Raw genomic sequence first — 24,881 nt, 5'->3', positions numbered from 1 at the left:
CATGAATCTTGTAGCCACAGCCTGTGTTGGTGTTAAGACTGAGATTCCTTAAGGCCTGGTACTTGGCTTAAAAAGATTATTTGTCCTGGCCTTGATTTGGGAATTAAGATCCCTAGGGTTTTTTGGTTTTACAATTTGGATCTTCTAGGAGACAACCCAACTGATCTCCCAGTCTCCAGGCCACCACACGCAACCTGGTTTGCTTTGCTCTGTTCCCCTTTTCCTCTGTGGGGACCAGCACAGGACTTGACTCAAAGGCTCTGTGTCTGTGCACAGGTTGGAGACAGTAATCGGGCCTTGATCTGTAGGAAAGACCAGAAAGATTTCTATGCAGAGTAATTGGGTTTCTAGAGTTTGTTTCAGTTGATTTGAGGGCAAGCTGCTTGGCCTCTCACTCTTGATTCTTCCCTTCCACAGAATAAAGACAATCAGCTTTGTTTATCACTCTGTTCACTTTGTTATGTCTTTATCAGCCCCCCAGAGAATCCAGGAGCACAGAACAAGTGTTGGTGTCTCTCTTGCCAGAGTCCTTGAGAACTTACAATGTGTCCATATAAAGGATCTGCTGTGTTTGATGATTTTGTGATCATACTTTAAACTTCGTATCGATAAACAACATACTTGATGTATCTGAGACTTGTAGTAGAAGGCCTTGAGACATCCATCCCATCCCATCATATCTATCTATCTATCTATCTATCTATCTATCTATCTATCTATCTATCCATCCATCCCTGTTGCCAGTGCTGTCTTGTTGAAGTTGGCAGTAGGGTGAAAGACCTCAAACTCCAGAGGACTTTCCCTATGGATGCAATATACCTGCAATTCTAGCTTTTTGTTTTTTTAGGTTGGGGGAGAGGGGTATTGTTTTCATTTTTGTTTTTCTTCTGGAAGTTTCAACTAAGACCCAAATGAAAAGAAGAATCAATACTTAATAAGTACCCACTAAGTAGCAGGCACACTTTTAGGTACTTTATTTACAAAAAAAACCCTCCACAAATAAAGTGGCTTGTGAGTATGAGGTGACATCTTTCCCTCCCCTCCCACCATTACCACCCCAATATGACTCTTCTCAGGAGTCCTCCAATCTAATGGACTAAATACAAGTGGATAAAGAAATGGAGATTTAACCAGAATTCTTCAGCTAGAAATTAAAGGGCCTATAATTAAAGGTGACTGGGACTGGGTCAGAGAGCCACATCACTTTTGGGGTTGCATTTGAAGTTCACTACCTCTTGACCACACAACCCTACCCCTTCTACTCCCACCCTGCTGTCTCAGGTTAATCTCAGGCAATGGGGTAAAGAAGGCCAAGTTTGTTTCCCTGGAGTCCCTCGGGCTCTAGCACTAATGCTTCCCTTTTCTCACGTGTGCCCCCCACCCACCCCCCTTCACCATCACCACACACAAATGCCCTGCAGTGGGTGGAATGTAGTTACTTCAGGTTGTGCCTGATTTGTCTCTCAAGCAAAACTCCAGCAGGCCATTCCCTTAGGGCCCTGCTCTCAGATCTGGAACTGATAGACTAATTGGGGCTAATGTGATAATGGGCAATAATGACATTTGTTGTTTTTATCAGTGTGTGTGTGGGGCGGGGTTTACATTTGCATTTTTACAGGGCCCTTGGCAAGTTCACAGGGTTGAACTGTAGGAAAGGGTGGGAATGTCTGGGGCAGGTTAGGGAGGCAGAGGGGCTTGTTAGAACTCTCCTAAACTGCACTGCCCAAAGCCTCAAGACCTTCTTCAAGACCTGCCCAGCTTCCAAGACCTTCCCAAGTCCACCCTTGTCCTCCCACTGAGTCTTTTACACTTTCAGAAACCTCCGAATTCATGTTGAAACTAGAAAAATAAGTAAGAAAAGACTAATACTACTGCTCACTCACTGTTCCCCCTTAATATAATAACCAGTTTTTATTCTATTTGGTCAGCCTTTGCCCATAAGCAGAACTTTTTTCTTTTTTCTTTTTTTTTTTAACACAAGGGATTTCTTGGTTTTGATCACAAAACCTTCATCTCGTTGCCAAATCTCAACTTCCCTTCCCTCTCCCACAAAGGGGAGCCCCGTTGAGTCAAAGAAATCTGCTTAGACACTTTGCTCATGCCAGGCCAGTGTCCTGGAAGGTTCGATAGAGAAAGTTAATGGTTGGGGGATGTATTTCTCTTTGCTAGGAGCAGTCACTCACCCATATGAAAGAAGGTACATTTGTGACCCAGTGAAGCAGGTACAGGTAACTCCCCAAATGTCCCTTGGCCCAAGGGAATAGAGGTTGCATGGGTATTTAAATCTGTAGATCCTCCCTAATATTCCACCTTCTTCTTGTCCAAACTCTGCTTTTTTATTTCCAGTTTCAGCATTTTGGTCTTCTCATCTCTAACTCCTACAGGGAGTGTCAATAAACCTTTTTAAAAAGATCATGTAAGTGTCAAGAGGAAGTGAAGAACCTAGATAATCCACCAACCGGATAATCAGCTCTTGCATATTTGAGAGTTGACTGCTTGACCTGAACATCTCCTCAGAAGGGACCCTCCCTCCCAGGATCTTCCCTTTCAAACCTCTCAAGGCTCTTACCTGGGGCCAGGGGAGATAGGCTTTTCAAAGTCCACTGAATTGCCAAGAGTCTCTGTCAAGAAGGCAGTCGTGGTGCCTGGAGAGGGAACTTGCTGGGAGCCCCTTCAGAGCCTGGTACTTATACAGCTAGGGCAAAGATCTTGATGCCAAAGCAGGGTGGACTAAATACAGACTAATATATGAGACAGGTGCTTAAGAGGGCCCCCCTATACCATCATCTCCTCCAGATTTGAACTTCTACTCACTTTGCTTTTACATTCCCCTTTCCTGATGGTGTCTTTGGTGAGCAGGGTGCTTTTCACCTGAAACAGCCTCTGAGCTGAAAAGAACAGTCACCACCAAATCAATTCCTCATCCATTAACAGGTTGTCTCTCTGTTCTTGAGACACAGGCATTACCTGGTTAGACCTGTTTTGTTTGAACACTAACGTGTGAGTTGGCCAAATGCAAATGAGCCAATGTTTGTAATCCTTTATTTTATTTTTTTAAAGGGCTAGGTAGCCAATCAGAAGAGGGGGAAGTGACTTAGGGAATTCCCGGTTGGTAGCTTATTGCTTAACATCCTACAAAATGATTTAAAATTATTGTCATATGCATTTATCTTCACTCTGATGAGGGCTCAGACTTGATAACGCCCGTGGTGCCCCATCCCTGTAGGAGCTGGTGAGATTGCAGCCTGCTGCCTCCCCTCCATCAGCCACAGCTATTGGATTTCCCACCCAGAATCTTTAGGTAAATGAGGTAAGTCCTGATTTTTAAAACTTCTTTTGAGTCTGGAATCCAAACACCTGAGTGGAAAGAGAAGCCTGCTTTAAACCAGACAGATGAAACTAGAAGAGACTCTTGGAGACGGCTGGCAGGAAGTGAAGCTCACCTTACCTGGGCTTACCTCACTGGGTCAAATCAGAATTTTATTTTGGAGGGCAGGCTGGCTACTTTGGATATTATCTGTGAATTTCCTGCATTGTTTGGACTTCTAATCTCTGTGAATTTAAAAGCCCCCTTGCTTCCCTATGCCTATGTGGCAAAACCATTCCCCTGGGTTGAATTCTTCTGAAACAAATAGGCAGCTAGAGATAGGTGGCTCTGATATAGCTCAGTGAAGAACTGGTTGGCTAAGTAGCTGTTAGGGCTCAGAGTACACGGTCTCGCTTTCTAGAGATATCTTCTGCTGGTAATTTTTCTGACTCATGAGCTATAGGGAAAGGCCAATTTGTTTTTAATATGTTCCAGGACTGGAAAATGGCTTGAAATAGGCAAGAATATACACAATCACACTGGAAAAAGTGGCCAGGCAGCCACGGCAGGCAGGGGTATTGGGAGAGCTGAATATCTAAAAAAAACAAAAATCCAGAAAAAACAAAAATCAATTTTGGCACAGGGCTTCACTGTATAACAAGGGGACAAACTAACCCTTTGTTTACTCCATTTTGGGAGACTATGATCAGACAGGCAGTTGTGACTCAGCAGCAACAAATGCCTTCTAAGCCAGGGATTCTTTTGATTTTGCGTGGACAAATTGTGGAGAAGTGTTAGCCCCAGTGTGGACTGATCTGGGAACAGTGGGAAATTAACTTCTTGTTGGTAAATATCAGACTGAGGTGAGAAAGCGACATTTTCACCATCCGTCTTTGCTGATTTACCATGCTTCCAGGATAGTGGCAGCGTGTGTTTTTAAGATGGAGAGTGTATGATTCTGAGTCCAAGTTCACAGGGGCCTCTGCTGGTTATCTGCACTCACCTTCGTAACAGCGAGACAGTGAGCGAATGGATTCCAATAACTTACTGATGGAAGGTCTAATTCAGGAGTTGGTTCTGCAGCCATGGTGGTGAAGATGTGTTCAGATAGTCTTTCAATGTGTAAAAGCGCAATTAGAGATTCTGTGTGGCTGTGTGTTAATTCCACTGGGGTCAAGGGAAAAATTTATTTCTAACAGAAGAGAAGAAGATACGTTATTAGGAAGAGTTTCATGGCTAGGAGATACTATCAGAAAAGGCTCTTAAGAGATTTTAAGAATGACTTTAATAGCTGCATTTGGAGTTTGCAGAGGATCCACTTTTCTTCTTTTTGTGACCTAAAATTCCAGGACGATGAAATAACTCACCAATTCCATCTTCTTGTAATACGGAGTCACATAGACAACACTATTTTCACACCAATGGCTAATGGTATTTAAAAACCATGATGGAATGCAAATTGAGAGTCATTTGGAGGTCTGTAGTTGAACTTGAAAAAATAATAAATGTAATGGAGACAATACTTCACTATGTTTCCAAAATATTTTAGAGAGGCATTTTAAATGAAAGTCACTTTGAGGGAATAGCTGCGCTGTAAGTTCTCTTACATAACCATGCAAGACGGTGGCCTTCATCAAGAACTTTCAAGGTAGTGTGGGTAGGGTGATGTGTTTGATTCAGGCCTCATTTGTTATGGAAAGGCTCAAAATCAATTGTATTTGTTCTTTTTCTTTGGTTAAAAAGCACCTATTTGTTAAATTCAAACAATCCTTTTTGGGCTTTTTTTTTTGAGACGGAGTATCTCTCTGTCGCCCAGCCTGGAGTGCAGTGGCGTGATCTCAGCTCAATGCAACCTCCACGTCCCAGGTTCAAGTGATTCTCCCAACTCAGTCTCCCGAGCAGCTGGGATTGCATGTGCTCACCACTATGCCCGGCTAAGTTTTGTATTTTTAGTAGAGACGGGGTTTCACCATGTTAGCCAGGCTGGTTTTGAACTCCTGACCTCAGGTGATCCGCCCTTCTCAGCCTCCCAAAGTGCTGGGATTATAGGCTTGAGCCACCGTGCCCAGCCGTATTGTTTTCATTTTTAATCTATTATGTGATCTCTCAATGGAAGTGTCTTTGACCTTTGTGGACATCAGGAAAGCCTTATTACATTCCCACTTGCGATTCCATGTTTATGGGTACCCTAAATGCTCCCATTAATTGACCAACTTTACCCTGATCTTCTTTCAATATCTTTCTGACTCCTTTAAGGTATGAGACAAAATGGAAACTGAGAGGTTAAAAGGTTTACTAGGTTGAATTCAATTAGCGAATTGGAAACTGTAAGGAACTCCTATTGGGTCTCAGGTCAGAACGTGAGTGCTTTTGGCCAAAGTTCACTTCTAAGGAAGTAGAATTTCACTTTCTGGAATCTTGCGATGTTTTATTTCCTCCATATCTTTCCCATGCCCCCGCCCCACCCAATCTCCACAAATTTGGGGATTTGAGCACTGGGTTGTGATTGTTCGACCATCTTGCTTTTCTGAAAGCCCAGGGCAAGACCCTGCTTCATGTCACAGTATCAAGCACAGACACAGAAGTTTATATAATTGAGAAGTTACTGTCTTTTCTCCCTTCCTCCAGATGGAGTCATCTCTATGCCCTTTCATACAGATGTGATTACAAAGACCTCTGGGTTAGGGGTCGGGTGGCGAGCAAGAATCTCGTGGCAGAATCTGCTAACACACTTGAGAAGCAATGTCGTGGTTTTAAGGAACTCAATCTAAAGCTTGAACCTGATTTTCAGGGATACCGTGTTGCTGCCGTTTCAGCCCATTTCTCTTGTTAAGATCGCTCTCTGGTAGAGTCGACGTGACACTCATTTCTGCTGTGGGTGGGGCCCTGGTTGGGAGGCATTGGCTCCACTGTAGCCTGGGTGTCTAGAGACCACATTCTCACCCTGCCTTTGTTACTGGGAAACCGAACGCGGCGCTGTGGCTTTCAGCTTGGGTAAGCCGGGTCTGTGGCAGGGATCGCCATCTGAAGACAGATGCAGGAGGGCAGCCACACCTTGCCCAGGTTCTCTTAAATCTCTTGCTGTATAACTGAAAGGAGGGCATAGATAATTAACTTTATTTGACACTTTTCAGATCTAATTTTTAGGAATATGATTTTAAAATAATAGATTTGTTCTAATGAGCAAACAATCGTGTTGTTATTAAAAACGTGTTTACTTAAATTGAACAGGTTTCAAAGGGCCAAGCTACTAAGCTGTGCAGGAAACAAACAGTACAGTGAGGAGAATGGCTCCTCACCACAGCTATTCTTAGGGTGGGACATAGTTTCAAGCTAAACGGCATTGATGTCCGGAAGCCAGGATGTGCTGAAGTAAAGATTTCCAGGGATCCCTCAGAGTTATTTGCTACAATGTTTATTATACTTCAGAGGGGGGTGGAAATATTTATTTAAGAATCTTCCCTGAAGAATTTTGAACTCCAGCTTTGGAGTGATGGGAGCACAGTGCAGGGAAGGTGGGATGTGAGGCGGTACCCAGGCAGTAGTCTAGGGAACTGGTCTTCTAGCACTGGCAGAGCGATGTGGCCCAGAGCACACGTTCTCCTTTGCCAAGCTTTAGTTTCCACCTCTGGACAAAAGGATTTGAGCCTAATCATCTTTAAGATCCATTTTAACCCTCAGATTCTTTGGCTGTGGTGATTGGGAGTGGTGGGAGTGCCTGGGGGTCGGCAGGATAAGCACGAATCTGTGAGAACTGAGAACAGGTGGGAGAAGCCTTCTAAGGATGAGGCAGCAAAGGTTAGCAAGAGCCCTTAAATGGATTCTTTAGGGCCTTCAGAATTTTGGCTAAGGGCTATACCTAGTGGAGGTACTAAGATTTGACACCTGGAGCCTTTATTAGGGATGTTAGAATCCACTCCCATGACAACATCCCAGCTGTGTCAATTTGCCTCATGTGTCTCAAGCTGGTGGGAATGTAGAAGTGGACGAAACAGACTGTTTTGTGATGGCAGGGAACCATGTAAGCACAGGGGCAGGTGCTCTACTGGTATCTTCCATAAAACGCCAAAGCAACCTGCCAGAAAATGGACATTTAGGCACTCATGGTGTCTACTGAGTTTGTATGGTACTGATGAGCTTGCTTGACTGATTATCCATGGCTTATTGAGTAGCTCGAATGTATGTGGACTCACTTCTCCTAGAGGAAAAGCCTGTGGCTGACCTAAACATTGAGCACCCTAACCTGGAGACCCTGATGTACCCAGAAAGCCTCAACCTTATATCTGGAGAAACCAGAACTTGCAACAGGACCAAGCAGGGTGGCCCATTTAAAGAGGCTCCTGGGGTTTTAATTGACCTTGTTTTAAAAGAGACATCCTGTAAAATACTCCTATGAAAACTTATTTCACAAGCACCTAACCACATTCTGTCTTCGGTTTGTTTTACAGGGCTGGGCCCCTTGTTCTGGTCAATTGGTCCACATTATCTCTCCTCCTCCTATCTTGCCGCACACCCTGGCCCTTGGAGCCTTCCTCACTTCTTTACTCAGAAACATCTTAGTTGTTATTAGGGGTACTTGCCTACTTATTTAAAATATGGCCAGTATAAGTGCATACAAGATGTGCTTTCTGATTAAAACAAAGCCAAAAATAAAAAGAAACCAAAATGCCTATTGTAATAGTTGGATTTTTAGACTAATAGACCACTTCATTAACCCTGCCATTTTACCATAACAACTTATTTTTACTTTTGTATGACCCTGTCTCAATGTCCTTTTTCTTTGATGTTGTTGTAATTATGAACATAAAATTTCATAGCTGCTTCTCCACCCCACTTTCTATCACAGAAGCACAATAAATAATCTTGGGGGGGGGGGCTCTTATTGGCCCAATTGTGGCTTCAAAAAATTTCGGTTGCCTGTCCAGCCCTTTCTCAGCCTGATACAACGTCCCCCAAAAGTCTGTTGAGCTTTTCCTGGAATAAGAAGAGGATCTTCTACTTTTTGAATAGAGTAATGGAGACTGGAAAATATGGTCATCTTGTGGAGGTTATTCCAGGCTTCTTCTCAGGAACCTTAAAAAAAATCTCCTCAGTATGGCCGATGATATATTCTGGACAATAAGGTGAGCAGAGTCTGAAAGATGAGAGCAATTTTCAATCTTGTCATGACGCTGACTAATGATAAAACTTGCTTTGTCTTTGCAGTGTACTCTAGATTTGACTCTAAATTCAGCCTCTGTCTCGATCATGCCCACTTAGAAAATTAGAGTGCAGCTAGCTCACCTTTTAGTCATCTTAATTCCAGTAGGCAGAAGGCCATGGGTCAAGGAATGTTGATGGAGTAAAATTTGACTGCATGTGTATCTGAAGGGGTAGAAGGCTAAGAGATTTTATGGCTTGGAAACTGCTGAGATGTGGTGTGAAGAACACTGGACTTAGAGTCCAGATATCTGAGCTCAAGTTGGACTCTACCACTGGATAGTTGAATGACTTTGAGTGAGTTATATAAGCTGTAGCATCTAAATTTTCTCATCTGGCAAATGGAGTTAATAACGTCTACTGCACTGGGCCGTTGTAAGGATTAAATTAACAAAGAATGTGAAAGCACCCGAACAAAACCTTGTGAGTAAAAATTAGTAATTTGTGGAATGGACATCAAGGGAAATCTTCAATTTGGGTGTTTTCAGTGAGTTTCTGTTGGGTCAGAGTGAATGTGTATTAAATTCCGGGATTTTGGTTGTGTGTGTGTGTGTGTGTGTGTGTGTGTGTGTGTAGAGATCAACGTTGGTTCTTCACTGTGACCTTGGGAAAGAAATGCAATAGGGTTTTTACTGGGAAGGTGGGTAGCAGGGAGATGGATGAACCATATTAAGAGGGGACCTCCAAATTGAACCTTGTTTTGAGTCAGCTGCAAACCATCACCAAGGAGGTCCTGGGAGACCTGGGGTGATTGGGTACACAGCACGTTCCTGTCCTTGTGTCCTGATGCCTGGCACATAGAGACCTGCAGAAAATACTGATTCTCCTCCAGGCAGTTCACATGACTAGCTTTTAGGAGTGAGTATACTATTGCCCACCTCTAAAATTCTTGATCAAGTCTCCAGATGTCTACTGACCACTGATGCTGAGGTCTTGAATCTTGGGCATTCTAGAGGCTTTGGGGAAAAAAATTACTTCTTTTGCCCAGGCACTCTGGGGTCTACCTCTTGGTAAATTATTCAAATGAGGTTTCTGGTCATGCAAATGTGGTTTCTAGAGTCCATTTGAATTGAACAAGTAGTTCTTGTTATTAGTAAAACAGCAAGGATCCCTAACCTGGGGTCCAAGGGTAAATTCAGGTTCTGTGAACTTGGATGTAAAAAAAAATCGTCTTTATTTTCAATACTCTCTAACTAGAATTTAATATTTTCTTTCAATATGAATGTAGGCAAAACTCCATGGTAGTATTAACTGCAACTGTGACTGTCACCAAGAGAAATCACATTTTCATGTCTTATTACACCTATTACATATATCACAAAATGTGGGTATTTGATATCAAGTTAGATTTGCACTAGGTAGATATTCTTATTTAATGTATTAATGAAGAAGCACATATATTGTTATCAGGTTGGTGCAAAATTAATTGTGGTTCTTGCCATTAAAAGTAATTACAAAAATAGTCAGTCTGACCAACATGGCAAAACTCCATCTCTACTAAAAATATGGGTGTGGTGGTGGCACACACCTGTAATCCCAGCTACTTGGGAGGCTGAGGCAGGAGAATCGTTTGGACCCAGGAGGCAGAGGCTGCAGTGAGCTGAGATCACACCACTGCACTCCAGCCTGGGCAACAGAGTGAGACTCTGTCTCAAAAAAATTTAAAAACCCTGCAATTACTTTTGCACCAGCATGTGATATGCATTTATTTTAAAAAGTATTTTGACATTGTCTTTTAAAACAAAGTTTCTTTTTAATCTTATAATATTTTACTCTGTCATGTAAAAATATTATTTTGAGAAGAGGCCTGTAGGCCTCATTAGATGAAAAAACAGATCCATCGTACAGTTGAAAGGTTAAGAACACCTCATTTACAGCATTCTCTCACACACGACTAACGAAATGACTTCTGAACAGCACCAGCTGGTAGATGGTCTCTGCCAAAAGGGGAATATGATCTTCCCATATGTTCCTGCCTATGGGTAGCCTTGGAGTTGTGAAGAGACTTTGGCATAATGAAGATGATAATAAGAATGATAATGGTAATTTGTTGAGTGCCTGCTGTAAGCCAGGTGGTTACAGGCCTGTTCAATGTCATGTTTAGTTTAATCCTCCCAACAACCTCAGGAGGTAGTCCATGGAACAAAGACAGAAGAGACCCCTGCCCACCCACGGTAATGAAACATGGGTACGGGTGAAGGCCAATGTGGTTACTGACCCCTTGGAGAAGGTTGATGTCACGAGTGTGCAACTCGTGCAGTTCCACAGGACCCCATGCTTAGAAAGTTTCCGTGTTTGGTTTAAGGCTCTGCTGTTGCCATCTTGAAATTCTTCATAAGTTTTGAACAAAGGGCCCTGCATGTTCCTTTTACACTGAGCTCTGCAAATGACGTAGCTGGTCCTGCCTCTGGTTGTGGTGAAATGGAATGTATGACAGCTCCCGGGGCTGGGAGTCTGGGAAGCTGCTGCAGAGAGCCCCCTCCTCATTTTCATCAGGCTCAGCCACGCAACCTCTGGTAGGAAGCTACGGCCTGTTGAGGAGAGAGGATGTCATTTTTGAGTTAGTGAGTTTTACGGTTTTGTTTGAGCTCCAAAGGTTTCCTCCAAACAACTGGAAGGATAGCTGAATAACTGCCTGGAAGGGATTTAATTCCTTGAAAAACCTTTCTGGTAGGGAGTTGCTGGCAATACTGGTGGGTTTTTCATGATTTTGTTTTCCAGAGGGCTTGCTGCATAAACCAGTGAGCCAGGAGAAGCAGAATAAAGTCTGATCTGGAAGGAAATATGAGACCTGGTATGCCATGAGTCTAGTGTTCTCATAGGAAGGATCTAAAAACAAACTTGGCTTTCTTGCCTACTGCTATTGAATGATTATCGCTATAAAAGGAAAACTCTACTTCTAAAGAAGAGGTCGTCTAACTTGTAAGAAAATTCAGATGTTATTTGCTTCTTGAGCTGCAAGAATGCTAATGAAATAAGTCTCATGAAGTTCTGGTGGTGTTTTAGGGCTAGGTTTTTATAGATTGTTCCATTGTTCAAAACAGGGTCATGGACGTAGTGATGGTGGAAGAAGTGAAGACTTTTCCTCAATTTCTTTGTCTCAGGGATGGAATTCAGGCTTCCCCAATAACATTTTCATGGTCTTTCTCTGGTCAGTCAGTGATGTTCATAACACAAGCAAGCCTGTCATCAGGACAAATCTGTGATGGCTAAGACATCAGGTGCTCTTCCAAAAGAGCCATAATTCACCCTTCATTTTTCAAGTTTTTTTTTTCTTCCTGTTATTACTGCTCTTTTATCATGGCTAATAAGTCTGAGGTGGTTTCAGGCAGCCAATCCTAACCCCTGAGTCAATCTGGGGCCTCCAATGGGAAGCCAGACTGAAGTTCTGATAGATGGGTTTGAGTGGCTGTGAAGTGGTGTTTCTGTAGCATCCAGACTGATTTGCACTGAAAGGGAGCTTCTGTATTAGGGCACAAGGATGATCAATATGTCTCCTATTTATATTTGGGGGAAAAAGTTGTGGGAACCGTGCTTAAAGGATCTCAATTTTGAAATTGAAAGTATGAGGTCCTAACAGACATCCTCCTTCTCTTTAGAAACACAAGGATCCATTTTCAAGTAATTTCAAAAGAATTATGTTGCTTTCCCCACCCCTTCCCAAGTACACTTATTGTAATATATCCAGTCCATTTGCTAGCTTTATATCTTTAGAAAAGTTGCTTAACCTGTCTCTGTTGGTGCTAATATTAGTACTAACATTCAGGGTTATTGTGAGGATTAAATGAGGTAATTCAGGTAATGCCTAGTTCTATTTCTAGCACGTTTTAAACCCTCAACAAATATGAACTATTATCACTGTCATAGTTTTTGTTGTTGTTTTGCAATTATGTGGTTTTCAAGATTCTGAGCTGGGGGCTGTTGCTCTTTCCTTGACTTGAACATCTTGGTCTTTTCCTATGAGGAAACTTGACTCTTGAAATGGTCCAATCCATTGTCCTAGTCCATCCTGACCCCTCCCTGGCTCCAATCCCCACCCCTTACCGTCCTCCACCCTTCCCACATTCCTGCACAGTTGGTCTTATTTATTTTTCAGTCAACTAAAGGTGTTGTTAAATCTTTTATTTTTCTGCTGCCCGATTTGGTTCTAAGCACTCCACTCCCTACGCTGCTCATGACAAGAATGCCTGGGAACACTCAGCCAGTCATATCCCTCCCCTGTAGGAACACCCAGTTCTTAATGCTCCTGGAGAGGCAACATTTCTGAGGCCATTCCCCACTGTCATAAGCCCCCCTCCCCCATGAAGCCAGTGGTCTGGTAGTAATGAATCCCCCACGGCCCTCAGAAAATTGGGCCAAGGTATTTGTCTGCGGAAATGTTGCATGTTGCCTTGATTGTGCTTTCTTCTACAAAGCTTAAAAAGGATATTATATTATTTTATTTTATTTTATTTTTTGAGATGGAGTCTCACTTGGTTGCCCAGGCTGGGAATGAGTGGCACAATCTTGGCTCACTGCAACTTCCCCCTCCTGGGTTCAAGTGATTCTCCTGCCTCGGTCTCCCAAGTAGCTGGGACTACAGGCACATGCCACCATGCATGGCTAATTTGTATATTTTTAGTAGAGACGGGGTTTCGTCATATTGACTAGATTGGTCTCGAACTCCTGACCTCAAGTGATATGCCCGCCTCGACCTCCCAAAGTGCTGGGATTACAGACATGAGCCACTGCGCCTGGCCAAAAAGAGATATTCAAAAACTCCCTCTGACTGTGTGTGCTGAAGGCTGAGTGCTGATGCCATTGCTTAATTAATGTTGTTCATGATCTCCATTTAGGCGATTTGTTTAACTCCTTGTGGCCCTTTTTGGACTTAGCTTATCATGTGACATTGACAAATTAATGAGAAGTGAGCATGTGATGATGCTTGGATTAGGACAGAAATCACATCTAGCACATCTCAGGCCCTTTCTACCTGGGACCTGAGACCTCAAATCTCTTGGCAGGAGATGAGTGGGTCTACACAGCCCGCTTCTGAGGTAGGTGTGGCTAGCCTCATTTATGCGATGGGAAAACTGTGGACTGGGAACTAAGGGTTTTCAAATTATGCTCTTTGCCCAGGGCTGGATGTAGGATGTCTGGGGGAGAAGCTAGGCTGAGATCTGGGTACACTGAGCCTCCACTTTAGGAGGTAACCTAGAGACTACACCTACTCCCTAAACTGTATTGACTTTTGGAAGTCAACCATTTGGAAGAGTGTGGTTTTGGTTTCGATCGTATCCCAGCAGTCTTTTCTCTGCCCTTGTTAATCTGATTTGTGATCTGAACCTGGGCTGGCTGGAGGCTGGCCATGTCACTCTGCAGACCTTGGACACCCCTGAGTGCCCTCACAGAACCAGCCAATGGAAAAGTACAGTGTCTTCTGGCTTCTCAGCCTTGCCAGCTCCCTCTGGCCTATTTGATACCCTCTTTTATATTAAGGGAGTGGAAATGTAGCATCCAAACTGAAAATGCAGGTTTTTCTTTGGTTTTTTATAGGAAAAACAAATTGGCATGAACACTCAGTCAAACCAGCTCAGGCTGTTTGGGCAGATGCCTTTCTTTGCCTTTTTCTGTTTATTTTCCTACAAATCAATGCTTAACTGCGTTGTTATCGGAGCAGAGCAACAGGTGCAAAAAAATAACTCTGCTGCCAACTCAAATGAAACGGTAGGGCTTATACCCTCTGGGAGGTATTCAGAAGATAACAGAAGCCCCTGCCAGCAACTGAATTAACAGCTCTGTTTACGGTGGGTTTTATGTTAACAACCTGCTTCTGACCCTCCTACACATAAACACACCATTGTCTTGGAGAGAGACATTCAGCCATCCGGACAACCCACTGCTTTATTCTGCCCTGAGTGGAGATTGGTTTTGGCTCAGGCTGCTTTGTGAAACCCAGAAGCATTATCCTGTCTGCCAACTCCACGTCCTAGTCAGAGTTTTCTGTGAAGGCAAGGGCATGGGGTTGCCGGAGAGAAGAGGATTGGTCCTGCTTTTAAGACTAGTTGAAATACTTTTCAAGGTTGGTCATTCTCAAATGCCAGAGAGGGTTGCCTGGCTCTCTCCGCTCTTGCCCCATTCCATTCACAACAGGAGGTGGGGAATGAGCTCAGATGATTTTGGAAGGAGCCACTATTGTTTTGGAAGCCGTGTCCTTGTGAATAGTCCATCAGGGTAGGGCAGCGTCTATGTTTTATTTACTATTGTGTCCCCAGCACCTAGCAAAGTGCCTGGAATCTAGTAGACACTTGGTAAATATATATGAATTACAGAGGGTCTGAGACAATATTGTAATGGCTGGATAAGCATTTCTAGGTGATAGTTTCCTTCTGCTAAAGGCTGAGAGACTGTCTTGGGTATGAGGGCTTAAGTCCAGGGTAATTAAGTAATCTTTTGAAGGACTGAGATGGGGGTGGGATGGGGTAAGGGGTGGCTTGGCCAGCCTTGAGGTCCTCCTGATGGAAGTAACCATCAGAGAGATCCTCTGCAAGCGCTATATTCTGGGACCAGATTTGTCTGTTTGGCCTTCAGAGACTCATACTTTTAAGTATCCAATCATTGCTGAATTTGCCCATTTGGTATTAATAGAACTAAGCAATTACCTGCTTTAATTCAAGTTGGCAAATAATGTAACAGTAGGCTATCTGCAGATGGATTAGAGGTTGAATTCTCTACATTGAATCTTTTTTCTCTGACTTTATAAGGACTTGCTTGCATTTATGGACATTTCTTTCAAGGCTGGTGTCTCCTGGAGTTTGTCATCTTGTGGTGGGAAAGGGAAGGGAGCCAAGTGGGTGAGTCTATAGACCAGAAAATCTCAATGGTGAGAGTGTTCAAGACTTCATTAAGAGAGGTTCTTAGAAATGCAGATTTTAGTTTAGAGGTCTGGGGTTTCAGCAATCAAACATTGTTGAATCTAACAATATGGGGGTACTGAGCATTAGGACCTATTTTATTTCAAGTTGGCAAATAATATAGTGATAGGTTGTCCACAGAGGCCCACAGAAAACAAGCAAAACCAGGAAGATGTAAATGTTTGGAAGAAGAGGAGAGGCAAAGCTTCTTTTGAGGCCTCAAAAGCCTCTGTGACCTTTTACAATCCGAAGCTTGCCCCATTCTTACTTTATCATATCTGAATGGGTTTGATAAAGGCCCTGGGGGTCATCTTAGGCAAGCTTGTCTTTTGATCAACTTGGGTGCCTGCCACTGTCAGTGTGTGCCGCCTAGCCTGGGTCTGACACCAAGACTGATAAAGATCAGCGTACTATGTATATTTCCAAATGGCTTACAGTCAATAAATTGTACCTATAATGGATCCAGACTTGGCCTCCCAGTGCCGCATTATTGGTCATGAAAACCCTTGAAACCCCAGCAATAATACTTCAGATGTTGCCCCTGGGAACGTGAAAAATGTCTGTTTCAAAACACATTATAAGGCTATGAAATTATCTGTGATGTAATCCCAAGAGAATCAAATACATTCCCCAAGCTTGATTCATAATTCAATTCATTTGTAAAAACACAAATGATTGTCTGTATTATATTCAGTTGCCTTTCACATGTACATGATTTTTTTTTTTTTCTCTTATTTGGGAGTGGTCCTTTGAAACGACAGTCATATTGAAACAGGAAGTCAGTAAGCTGTTGCAACATCCTTAGGGCAAATGCTGTGAATTTACCTGCTGGTAACTTTGATTAAGGACTGAGAATGGTGTCGGTATCACTGTCATCACAAAAGTAATTATTTAAAAGGACTAATTGCTTCTTTGGCTTCAGGAGTAAAGATGCCCACATGACAGCCAGTTCTGCGGCAGTTTGGTGATGATGTGGTTGGATGAATAAGGGAGCTAGGAAGATGGCTGATGGTGGCCCTGACTCTCAGTCCCCTGAGGCTGGGGACAGGGAACGCAGGTGTGAGCCCTGGTTAAGATCTGCTCTGTGGCCCTGGTGGCTCCCAGTGTTCCTTCACCCTTGCAGCAGGAGCAGACCATGCTCTCTGGCCTGAGGTCTGATTCAGGTAAAGCATAAGTAATTATGGACCAGTCTATTTCCCAAACACAAAATTAAAATAACTTTATTGAGTCATAGGGGGATAATTTACATTATATATGCATGCATGTATATATGCAGGCATATGAATATGTGTATATATATAATATGTATGTAAACTTGATAAAGGTGTAAGGCAGCAGATGGTCCAGGGAGAATGCTATGACCATGTCTAGAATGGGGGTCAAAGTGAGAATGAGTCTTCTCTGGCAAAGTACCCTCTTCTCAGCAGAGAGTGGTCAAGTTCCCAGGTTTTATTGCAAGACAGTCTGAGTTTGAATTCTCTTCCCTTGCTAAACTGTGTGACCTTGAACAAGTCACCTAACTCCTTTGTGCCTCAGAGAAGCCATCTGTTAAATGACATAATGCCTCCTAGAGTTGTTGTGAGAATTAATTGAGATAATATGTTTAAACCAGCAGTGCAGAGCTGGCACACTTTAAGTATTCAGTAAGTCCTAATTACTATAATATAGTTATTATTATTATTATTTTTAAAGTGTTCAATCCTGAGTCTAAATAGCCCCATCACTGAGCAAAAGAAAGACCTCCCTGTAACTGAGCAGGCCCAAGCTGGCCTGTGTTGGTCTCTTCTGGGAGGTTTGCTCTGTATATTTAAGAAGGGAGGCCAGTGGAGCAGTCCTTGGGCTTGTTAGGAATCCCAAGGCTGAGCAGAGCCTCCTGGGCCTTGGGATGTGTGGTTCCAGCTCCCTGCCAGTGGCCCAGGGGTTCTTCTTGCGTATCTGTCCCTATCAACCCCAGTCCCAATCCCAAACCTTATTCTTTTTTTTTTTTGAGATGGAGTTTCACTCTTTTTGCTCAGGCTGGAGTGCAATGACGCAATCTCGGCTCACCACAACCTCTGCCTTCCGGGTTCCAGCGATTCTCCTGCCTCAGCCTCCCAAGTAGCAAACCGTATTCTTTGCAGTATTTGAGCATTCTCTGTGCTAAGGGACTCGGAGGATGGAGAAATGGTCAGCCGTTCTCTGCCAGGGGCTTGTGTTTTAGATGACATGCTGCTCTTCCTGGTCTTTTTTTTTTTGCACCTGCAAACCAGCCATGGTATGTGGTAGTGCATAGCCTTTGACAACACAGAGTTTAGGAGCATATGCCTTACCACTGCTCTTGGCAGCCTTGACAGTGTGTCTGGTGAGAGAAAGGGGGGCAGGAGGGATGGCTTTCATCCTTTGGATAAGAACTGTGCCCAGTCAGAGGGAAACATCATGGCTTCTGCAAGCAGGGTCCAAGCCCCGCTGTTTATAGCTCAGCCCTAATGGTGCGTCTTCACAGCAGCTCTCAGGATAGGGAGTGGGGAGGCATAAGATCTAGTCCTAGGCTCGACTGTGCCAGTCAGCTGGAACTGGAGAAGACAGTACGGATAAGAGAGCGTTGAAGCCTCGCTTGAAATGAACTTGGCTCTAATTTCCTCCTTAAGTGTTCAATAAAATAGAAACTACAAGTATGATTATGATTATTATTTAAAAACCAGCAAACACTTATCAAATATTTACTATGTGTCATGCTTTTCCAAGCATTTTACAGGTATAATTTCATTGTTGTCTTTCAACAACGCTTTTCATATCATCTCTAGTTTATAGACGAGGAAACTCAGGTCCCAAGAAGTTAAATAACTTGTCCAAGCTTGCCCCATTAGGAAATTGGCAAAGCCAAGATTTGAACTGTGGCCATGTAACTCCAGAGCCTGGGGCTCCCAACAATGATCTTGCTTCTGAGGAGTGTACCCCTACCATGAGGATGCCCCCAGTGCCAGCCAACACAGTTTAAACAGAGACTCATGGGCAGAACCTCTAATAAGCATAGACATTGACTAGACACTTGCTACATATGAAATGCTATGCTGGTGACTTTACAAACAATCTCATTTAATCCTCATATCAGCTCCACGTTCCAAAGTGGAATTTTGTTATGTGGGGAAACTGAGGCGGTAGAGAGGATAGAAATTCTCCAAGGTCAACATAGCCCACCAAGCCATAGTACCAAGATTTCAACCCTGGCCGTTTGAATCATGAGCCCTTATTCGCTTAAGAGTTTCCCTCAAGACATGCGGCACCACTAGGCTGCTTTTCTGCTATGCCCATATTTGCTACTGACCAGCAGCCAAAACAGGAGACTCTTAAACTTTCAGGTTAGACCAAATGCTCTCCCTGCTCCCCTTCATTGGTCAAGGCTGTGCATGGTGGTCAGGGTGGTGCTTTTCTGGAAGCAAGCCCTCGACAAAGCAAGCCCTCGACAAAGCAAGCCAGGAGAAGAAGGCACAGGGGGCTGGGATGTGTCTCTGTGTGTGACTGGTGCAGAAGTGGTCCAAGTCCTTAGCAACTCAGGGCACTGTGGGAGTTTGTGTTTACCTGAAACTGCCCTTAAAAGAAGTGAGAGGCGGAGGCTGGCCTATCTCCTGCCATGTCCCAGGCTGTGGCCATTCAGCACAGAACAGTGCTTTCTTGCTGGAAAAAGAATTTCAGATTGGCCAAACCCCAGTGGCCCATAATATTAGGGGAGCTGATGGCACGTTGTAGGGGACTTGCTGCCTAAGGTTAAATATGTCCTGGCAAGAAGCCTGGCATGATGTACTCGCCAGTTCTTCAGTCTATCGGGTAGCACACAGGGCTCTTCTCTTCAAATAAAGAGTACAGTTCTGCCCCACAGCTGTGGGTCTTACACAAACAGGTGAAGTTTGGGACAAATGTCAACCTCTGGACAATCAGTCGTGACTCAAAATCAAACACAGTTCCCTCCAATTGTTCCTACCTATAAAAAAGGATAGGGGAATATATATGAAAAAAAAATCTCGGGATAATCTACATTTCATTTCACTCCTTTTTTTTTTTTTTTTTCTTTAGAGACAGAGTCTTGCTCTGTTGCCCAGGCTGGAGTGCAGGGGCATGATCTCGGCTCACTGCAACCTCTGCCTCCTGGGTTCAAGCGATTCTCCTGGCTCAGCCCTCCAAGTAGCTGGGATTACAGGCATGCACCACCACACCCAGCTAATTTTTGTATTTTTAGTAGAGACGGGGCTTCACCATGTTGGCCAGGCTGGTCTCGAACTCCTGACCTCAAGTGATCCGCCCGCCTCGGCCTCCCAAAGGGCTGGGATTACAGGCGTGAGCCACCGTACCTGGTCACACTCCACTCTTTGAGTTTGAAATAAAAGGTATAGTTTTTCTTTGCGTGTGTGCAGTTTTTAATAGCCCAGGTAATAATTTATACTACCTCTCCAGAATATATACCACCTGGGAACAGACAAAGGTGGCTCTGATACCCAGTGTATTCTCTTAAACCTTCATAGATCAGGCAATTACTCTATAGGTACCAGGCACTCTGCTGTGGCCTTTGAGGTGCCTTGTCTCATTTAACCCTCCAGCAAGTCTATGCCTATTCCCCAGGAGAGGAAATGGAAGTCCAGGAAGGCTAAAGGACAGCCCAAGTTTGTCACATCAGTAAGAGCAAAGCCTGAGCTGTTTGCCTCCACAAGCTTTTAACCAGTATTCTCCACTGGGGGTGGTTTTTGCCTCGGGGACATGGTGTGCGTGGAGGGGGTGTTGCTGGCATCTAGAGGGTAGGGGCCAGGGGTGCTGCTAAACATCCTACAATATACGGGCCAGCCCCCACAGAAAGGACTGTCCACATTTCAGTGGTGGAGAGGTTGAGAAACTCTGCTTTTAACCACAACCTAGGGCGACTGAGGATTCCTCCTCTGCCTCCCAATCCGAGGGTCCTGCCTCCAGCAGAAGATGGGGAGAAGCAAGTTCTTTTCCCAGCTTCCTTTTGATTCCCAGGATAGAGTCATTCTCACTTAGGCTCTGAACTGGGGATTCAATCCTGGAAGAAATAAAATGTGTTAGAGGAACACCTTGAGAATTAATGTTTAAAGAGGGGAAAGGAAACTGATTTTGACAGGGAATATGTTTGCCAGGGGCTAGACAAGACACCTTTAGACCCACTATAATTATTTATCTTTCAAAACAGCCTTTAGGCTCAGGAGACACGAATACTCTCCCACAATCCCCTCCAGCTCTCCCATTTCTAAACCAGTGTGAGAAATGGAGGCTCAGAAAGGTTAATGTGCTCAAGGTCACATGGCTGAAAGATGGGACCTAGAGTCTAACCCAGGATTCTCAGATTCCGAAATCTCTACTTCCACACATTTGATGGTATTTTTTTTTTTTTTTTAAGAAATAATGAAAGCTATGCTGAAGGCAAAGTGGGGAGCTGAAATAAGAGCATTCAATAATTCCCCTACTTTCTAATTAAAAGGATTGCTTTGTATACCCCAGAAAGCAATTACTATATACCATAGAAAATCTACATTAGCATATGGGGGTGTGGGTCAGTTGGTTATAACAAGGCTTTTTCACAACTCTCAAGTCACATTTGTTATCCATGATCTCATTCCATCTCAACAGTCCTGTGAGGCTGTTGGGGGCAAGTGTCTTCACTCTACACCTGAAGAACTGTGCCTCAGAGGAGGGTAGGACTTGGCCAAAGGCCTTCAGCTACACTGGCCATGGACCTCATGTGCCCACCCTGAGGACATCTTGCCTTGCAGCTCCCTGCCTGGTTGGAGATTCTGACCTTCTTTGCTTACAAGCCCAGGTGAGCTCAAGTGAACTCTGACTCACTAAGGGTTAAGCCACACAAACTCTTTTATGAGTGGAAACCACTTAATGTGCCCTGTAAAAAAGGGCCCCTCACCATGCTGGCTGCTTTTCCTTGGAAAGGGAGTGCCAGCAGGGAGCAGGGCTGTGCACAGGCCATCTTTTTGTGGGAGGATAGCGATGGGGCAGCTGCCACCCCATAGTCTTAAAGGCATCTCTGCGGGTTGGGAGAAGTTCTGGATGCTTCCAGAAGGTCAGGGTGGAAAATGACGTCGGCCCTGAGGAGAGGGGCTTGTGGGCATTTGGCCACAGGTGGAGAACTGGCCCATATTGTTCTGCAACATTTATTAAATTCTTTTTTTTTTCACTACTTGCCGAGCTCTCTATGTGCATGACCTCATTTGATTCTTACAGCCCTTTGAGTTTGGTATTGTTCCCATTTATCAGGTACAGAAAGTGAGGAACAGAATGTATTTGGCTAGACAGACTTGGCACTGGCTCAGGGTCACCCACAGGAAGCAGGGGAACTGGAATCTGAGTCTGTATCTCTCCAGCTCCAAAGCCTGCGTGCTCAGCCTCCACGCCACCTTGCTTTCTGTTTGTCAGGAAGCATAGTTGGCCCAGGCAGGTGCTGCCACTGAAATGACCACTTTCAAACAGCCCCGCAGGTAAATCCTTGTGAAAGAATTTTAGAGAAGCCCTCCCCTGCCTGTCCTCCCTGAGCCTGGAAGACCAATCCCTCCTTGCAAATGGGCTGGGCTCTGAGCTTCAGCCCTTTCAGGGTTAAACAGTAACCTTTCCACTGCTTGTGGTTGAGCAAATGCTAGCAAGGAACAAGCCCAGCCTTGAGCAAACAAGAGACTGGGCCCTGGGCCCCCCTCCTTCCCCCAGCCACCCAGTCTGGGGACTTAGAGACTTTCTTTCGCCTTGAAGTTCCCAATCTGATTTCTTAGCTTTAGGGCAATTGCTCTACAAAGCTGGATGGGAAAATGCCCAGTTATTGTGAAAAAGAAAAGAAGGTTTAATATGAGTTTGTTTTCTTTCTCTGAGGGTAAGAATCAAAGAGGTTTTCAGAAAGGGAACTTACGAATCAGTATAGTCACCATCTTTAAATTTTCAAGTGGGGAAACTGAGGCCCAGCGTCATTTCTGGTTCAGCCTATCCACAGAGCTAATGACGCTTCTCATCAGAGCACCTGACATGTATTCGTGCCCTACTTTGTGCCAGGTGCTCGAGGTACAGAAACTCATTTAATCTCCAACCAATGTACAGACGAGGTATGATTAGCTGCATTTTGCATATGAGAACACTGGGGTTCTGAGAGGTTAGGTAACATATCTGGGTGAGTACTAACCTAGTAAGTGGGAAGACCTGGAATTGACCCCAGCTCTTCTGGCTTCAAAGCTCCAATACATGGTGGCAGGACATAGAATTCAGCTCTTTTACCTTCCCACCCAGTGGCTCTTTGCTGTTATAATGTCCACCATCCCTACCCTGTCTTTCCTTCTCCACCTTCTACTTAGACTTCAGTCCTAATTATTTACCAAACAACAGTGATGATGATGCTAATAATCATCATACATGTTTGTGTGCAGCCTAGTTCAGCCTTTAATTACCGCTCTCTCCCCAGCACCTAGAATAGTGCCCAGCCTATTACTAGGCTGATAAATACTTGTCGAATAAATGAATACATGAATATATTCATATGCCTTCTGCAGACCCCCCTTCCCCCCCCACAGGCCCTACACAGAACCAGAGGAGTGGTAGCTAAATTAGGGGACGGAATGCCAAGGGCTGAAAATCCTCTGGATTGGCAATTTTACTCCTGTTGACATTGATAATACCCTAGGATGCAAAATTTCCCCAAAACAGGCAGAAAATTTTCCATGAATTGCTGCTATAAAGCTGAATTCCTCTCCCTACCCCAACATTTTTATAAAGAGCAAGTGACTTTTACAGCCTCTGGGTATTGCCCAATAGTGATCTGGAAACAGGCTGCTCTTCGTTTAAATGACTGAACACACAGTTGGGGCTGTGGTCTGAAAGGTGGAGGGTGCCCCGCTTGGGAGTAGGGACATTATAAATACCAGAGAATTGAAGACAGTATTTCTGAAGTGTAAAATGTTTACATTGCTATAAAATAAACCCAAACAGGCCCACAGAAGAAATCTCTTCTCCCAAGTCCTTTACTGAGAAAATGATCCCACAGACTGAGGAAGCCACTTTTACTTAGGTCAGCTTGGAAACCCACTAAATTCTCCAGGTCTCTAACAGGAGAGAAAAAAAATGGTTATAATTGTTACCAGAAAGGAAAATTTTTTTTCTTTATCAGAAATGGGCAGTGTCTGTCAGAGAAACCAACTGATTCCTGATATTATCGCAAAGCCAGATACTTGAAGAGCTCTATTAAAATATGACTGAGGCCGTCTGATGACCAGCCCAGCCTGTGGCAGACACCCACACTGAGAAAACTTGTTACTGGGTGTGCAGGTGCAATTGCCGTCCGAGCTCCCACACAGGTGCTGGGGTTGTGCTGCCACCGGCTTGGATTTTCATTGATTGAAATTGCACTTTAAATACTTTAAATAAAATCTCTTTGGCATTTTCACTTTTATAAAAAAAAAAAAAACCACTTGGATGCCAGCCAGCCTCGCCCTGGGAGCAGGTATTGCATTTTCCTCCCGCTTCATTCCTGATCAGAGATTATTCATTTATGAATGGGTGGCTGTAAAAACTTGCCTCATGCATATGAAAATTGAACCTGGAAATTTTTAATTGCTGTGAGTTTTGCTTTTACAAAAAAGGCTTTGGCAATGGGTGGCAGGCAATGGGTGGAAGGACAAATTCTCTTTATTTTCTTCCTAAATTTACTCTGTGATCTGCACTTTCAAATGACATTTGTCCAAGAGGCAATGACTGAACAGGCTGTTTGATCCCCTAACAGATCATGATTCTGGAAGGAGGTGGTGTAATGAATCTCAACCCCGGCAACAACCTCCTTCACCAGCCGCCAGCCTGGACAGACAGCTACTCCACGTGCAATGGTAAGGGGGCCCGTGGGTGTTGGTGTCACTGCTGTGCTGTGGGGACTCTTTGCTTTACTTCTTCTCCCAGCCTAATGTTTGAAAAATACAGGCTTTTCAGCAGAAAATGTGGGACAAGAAGGAATGGAGAAAACTCAATTTTGGAGTTCCCTACCGGCCCCCAGGGTTCCAGACAAAAGCTCATTTGAGATATTCTGTTGCCTCCTCCCAAAATTGAAGGTTCCAGATTGACAGCCTGGCAGTGAGGCGGGTAGAAGAGATGCCTAAAGGAAAGATTCCCTGTTGAAGCTTTTAATAGTGTTTTGCTGGGATACCAAGATAGGCTAGGAGAAAAAGGGTGTCTGTGTGCATGTGTATGTGTGTGTGCATAGAGGTTAGGAAGGAGAGGGTTATAGCAGTTTAGTCTTTATTTTTCATCTTCCAGTGGCCTCTCTTTGAAAGGGGAGAGGAGATTTGTAAGGAGAACAGGTGTTCTCCCTAGTGCTTTAATCTAGAACACGTCTATTAGAAGAAGAGGGGACCTGGTGGTGGGGCGTATAGGGGGTTTGGTGATCAAGCCTGTGGCTTCCTGAATGAAGCTGAATCCCTAAATCAAGTTGAATCCCTGAATCAAGTTGTTGCTGAATCAGGAAC

At 44.1% G+C, this 24,881-nt stretch overlaps 1 protein-coding gene across 4 annotated transcripts in view; it reads left to right on the top strand.

Annotated features, from left to right (window-relative positions):
• The first annotated feature begins 3,122 nt into the window (after positions 1-3,122).
• EHF (ETS homologous factor) overlaps positions 3,123-24,881 on the top strand; it is a 41,978-nt gene continuing 20,219 nt past the window's right edge. Inside the window, exons 1-2 of one of the 4 annotated variants that reach the window (XM_050755763.1) lie at positions 3,123-3,310; positions 24,149-24,248. In XM_050755763.1, coding sequence (XP_050611720.1) covers positions 24,152-24,248 — 97 coding nt within the window. In that variant the 5' untranslated portion in view covers positions 3,123-3,310; positions 24,149-24,151. Of the gene's footprint in view, positions 3,311-14,220; positions 14,568-24,148; positions 24,249-24,881 lie in introns of those variants that run through there. The other 3 variants (XM_050755764.1, XM_050755766.1, XM_050755765.1) reach the window with 3 other exon arrangements.

This window comes from Macaca thibetana, chromosome 14 (assembly GCF_024542745.1).
Source record: "Macaca thibetana thibetana isolate TM-01 chromosome 14, ASM2454274v1, whole genome shotgun sequence".
In the NCBI taxonomy this organism is placed as follows: domain Eukaryota; kingdom Metazoa; phylum Chordata; class Mammalia; order Primates; family Cercopithecidae; genus Macaca; species Macaca thibetana.
Note: the sequence above shows the minus strand (reverse complement) of the source record. Positions and strands in the feature narration are given on the sequence as shown.